Below are 3,900 nucleotides of genomic sequence, written 5' to 3' on the forward strand. Positions count from 1 at the left end.
TTAGCAATAGAGTTACCGCCAGTACCACTCTCTCTTTGACGGGTTATTTAATTGGTTTCACGAACCCACTTCATCCTCTCTCTTTAGTTTCTCTCTCTCATTTTCTCTTGTACCATATGTTTTAAGACTTGTACCTTAGTTGTTTAGTATTTTTTTTAATTGAGTGGGTTGAGTGAGTTGAAAAAGATAGGATTTCTGTGTGTTGTGGGTTCGGAAAGATGAAGAAAAATCAAAGAGAAAAACTGATGTGACAGTGGGTTCAATGGGAACGACTCCCTCCTAAAGGCAATAAATTTACAAGACCAAAAGTTTTAGAAAATGAAATAACAACTCAAAATTACAGGTTAAATCAAGTGGCAAACTCGAACAATACACTAGACATAACAAAACAAACCATAAAAAAACCTCGATATCATGATATTTATACTTAAGAACTCCAACCTTTATACTTTGAACAATTACATAAGCAAGATTTGCCAACAAGATACATATTTACACCCATAAACAACCCGAGAAAACCCTTCTTACAAACATTTAATTAAAAAAAAAAAAAAAAGAACATAATAAACACCTCAGAAACTTAGCCTACCCCCGAAAAAGAGATAGTGTGTGTTTTTCTCACATATAAAAATGAAATGAATCGAAAACGCCCAGAAATTAGAACAATAATCCTTTTTTCTTTACCATAATTGTGTGTTTAGTGTTTACTTTTCCCTAATCGATCCGTCTCTGAATAACTTCAAGCTAAGATTATTGTAACGCTCACGTGAATACTGTCTTGATGCTTTCCTCCAATCCGTTCCTGCCTTCATCATCGCTGTAAACTCTTCAAAACTTATTCTTCCATCCTGCAAACCATTAAGACAACGTTTAAGTAGGTGTTGTTTTTTTGACTTACGGGGTGTTTGATATGCCTCTTACTAGGTCTGGTAACAGACAGGGATCTGACTCAGTCAGATACAGACTGTTTGATACCACAATTAGAAAAGGAATGACTTAATACAGAGTGAATTGGACAAACCTTGTCTGTGTCTACATCGTGAAGAATGGCAGCAACGACTTCTTCATTGTTGGTTTCAAGTTCATCAGATAAGGCTTCCCGAAGCTCATCAATCTCTATGTATCCGCTTTTATTTTGATCAAAGAATGCAAAAGCATCTTTAAGATGATCATCATTCCCCATTTTTCTTAAATGAACAGAAATTGCAACGAATTCTCCATAGTTCAAGAACCCGTCTTTGTCAACATCTCCCTACATCAATATCTTTCATTAATCCCTATATTTATTCAACTTACTATTATATTTAGTAAAATGTAATACATACAGCATCCATAAGTATCTGAAGATCTGCATCAGGAATCTGTTGGCCAAGCTTTTGTAATCCTGCTTTCAACTCAGCAATGTTTATCTTCCCTTGCTTACTTGTATCCATTAAATCAAATCCTTGCTTAATTCCCGCCACTTCCTCAGCAGATAAATGCTCAGCAATTACCTATAATTTAGAGGAGAATTCAGTATAAAGACACCCAAAAAAGAACAAAAAAAGCCACAAGATAACGAACTATTACATACCCTTAAAGCTCTCTTCTTGAGTTTGTTCATTACAGAGAATTGCTTGAGTCTTGCTTTAACAGTTTCACCTAAATTAACATTTGGAGCTTTTTTGGCGTTTTGTATCCATGTATGATCTGAAATAAGTTGAGAAGACAGAAAGGTTGGTTAAACACATGGAAAAAAAAAGAGAGAATATGAATATATGATCATGGAAAAGTAAGGATTTTGACATTACCAAGAACTTCTTGAGCAGTAAGACGCAATTTAGGGTCAGGATTTAGCATCTTTTTGACAAGATCTTTAGCTGCATCAGATACCTTTGGCCATGGATCCCTTTTAAAATCTACAACTGATCGAATAATTGCTTGTGCAACTCCTTGCTCAGTTTCTGTAATCAAAACAAATCCTACTTTATAATATGTAACATTGTAACAATTTACATGAATTATGCAACTACGTTTCATTTGGTTAAACATGTTGTTACTAGTAAGATATTGCATCTTTTGGTCCTAAAATGAAACTTTGTAGCATATTTTGTATTAAAAAAAAACAACTTTTTTGTTTAAGTGCATGTTTAATATTTAATTTGATTAACAAAACTAACCTGCCCAAAATGGAGGGACTCCACAAAGCAATATGTACAAGATTACCCCTGCACTCCATACGTCAACTTCTGGGCCATAGTTTCTTTTAAGGACCTCAGGAGCCATGTAGTATGGACTGCCTACAATTTCGTTAAACCTCTCGCCTGCAATAAGTTAAAAGACCTTTATGATGTTTATACATAGAAAATTGTCATATGAATAATGTCGTTATATGTGATTATTATTATTATTACCTGGTTTGAAGAAAACGGATAACCCAAAATCAATAGCTTTTAAAGCTGCTGTTTCTTTCTTGTTTGCAAACAAAAAGTTTTCGGGTTTAAGATCACGATGCATAACACCATGCTTGTGGCACATCTGAAATAAGAAGAATCAGTAACAAGAACATCTTTCTGTTTCGGGAAATCAAGAAAAAGATTAAAAAAACAGATTAATTTTCACCTGAATGACTTCGACGATGGTGCGTGTGACGCCGGCGGCGGCTCTCTCGGTGTAGTGGCCTCTGGCAACAATCCGATCGAATAATTCTCCTCCCTCGCACAGCTCCATGACCAAATGAACAGCACTATCATCTTCGTATGTGTCCTTCAAGGTGACGATATTAGGGTGAGTAGGCATATGCTTCATGATCTCAACTTCTCTCCTAACATCCTCGATATCAACCCTAGTCCTCAACTTCTTTTTGGATATCGATTTACAAGCAAAAATTTCACCAGTTGACTTATCTGTACACATATAAGTAATGCCAAATTCTCCTCTGCCCAATTCCTTACCAAGAACATAAGTTTCCTCAATCTCATGTCCAGTTGGATTTTCTAACACGTACGATTTGTATCCATTCCCAGTCGGAATCGAGCCACCATAGTCTAAAGAAAATGGGTTCGGTTTGTTCTTCCCCTTTTTCTTCTCGAACTCAGTATCGGAGGTAGAGGGTACAGCACAGCAATTACCCATCTAATCGAACGTAAGCGTGTTCCAATATCTGATTAATAAACAAATTATCCAAACGGGTAGCAGAAATTAGAACAAATTGCTGGTGAAGAACGGAAATAAAAGGGATGAAGTGGCTCTAAAGGGCCTACCTTGACTCAATCGGATCTTGTAACTCTTCTTTGATCAGCAACCTGAGATTGTGTGTTCTACGAAAAGAAATTTGTCGAAAACTTTCGGAAAAAAAGAAAGAGGATTGTTAGATGATTAGAGTGGCGAATGGAAAGGGAACAATAAAGGAAAGGGTCTGGAGGGGGGTTGAAGAAGACGATGAAAGTAGGAATTTTTCAAGGTATGAACAGCTCAGCCATTATTGATAATGAGATTGGGGGGGTCAATGCTCAATGCTGCTTCGTGGACTGTTCCCATGCCAACTTTTTCTATTTGCTACTTTGAGTGAATTACACTTTTCTTTTCAAGATTTTGTTTTGAGCATAATTAGTCTTTAAAAACAATTATTTTCATTACAGTCCTGCTTTTTACATTACGAATTTAGCTATTATCAGAGCATCATATATGTTATTGTGTTGATTGCGGCTCAATAGGTAACAAAGCATATACTAATAAATATACTAATAAGTTTGGGTTAACCGATTTGGTTAACAACATGTCTAACAAAAATTTTCTACAAGAAGGTCTGTATCTCATACATATAATAACTCGTCGTTTAAAAAAAATAGATAACAAAACATTTTCTTTTATTTTTCTTGGTATGTCACATTAGGTTTATCATGTTTATATCATAATGAT

At 35.4% G+C, this 3,900-nt stretch overlaps 1 protein-coding gene across 1 annotated transcript; it reads right to left on the reverse strand.

The window, feature by feature from the left end:
• Positions 1–396: 396 nt before the first annotated feature.
• Positions 397–3,494, reverse strand: LOC145055095 (calcium-dependent protein kinase 7-like). Its single transcript, XM_079003381.1, has 9 exons — positions 3,243–3,494; positions 2,602–3,142; positions 2,394–2,517; positions 2,160–2,303; positions 1,791–1,943; positions 1,574–1,689; positions 1,326–1,493; positions 1,022–1,252; positions 397–848 (listed from the first exon to the last, which is right to left on the reverse strand). Exons 2-9 carry the CDS (start codon positions 3,112–3,114, stop codon positions 705–707), a joined length of 1,593 nt encoding a protein of 530 aa, XP_078859507.1. The 5' UTR covers positions 3,115–3,142; positions 3,243–3,494; the 3' UTR covers positions 397–704.
• Positions 3,495–3,900: the final 406 nt, after the last annotated feature.

Source organism: Lactuca serriola, chromosome 5 (genome assembly GCF_051521515.1).
Source record: "Lactuca serriola cultivar US96UC23 chromosome 5, Lser_US96UC23_V15, whole genome shotgun sequence".
Classification (NCBI taxonomy): domain Eukaryota; kingdom Viridiplantae; phylum Streptophyta; class Magnoliopsida; order Asterales; family Asteraceae; genus Lactuca; species Lactuca serriola.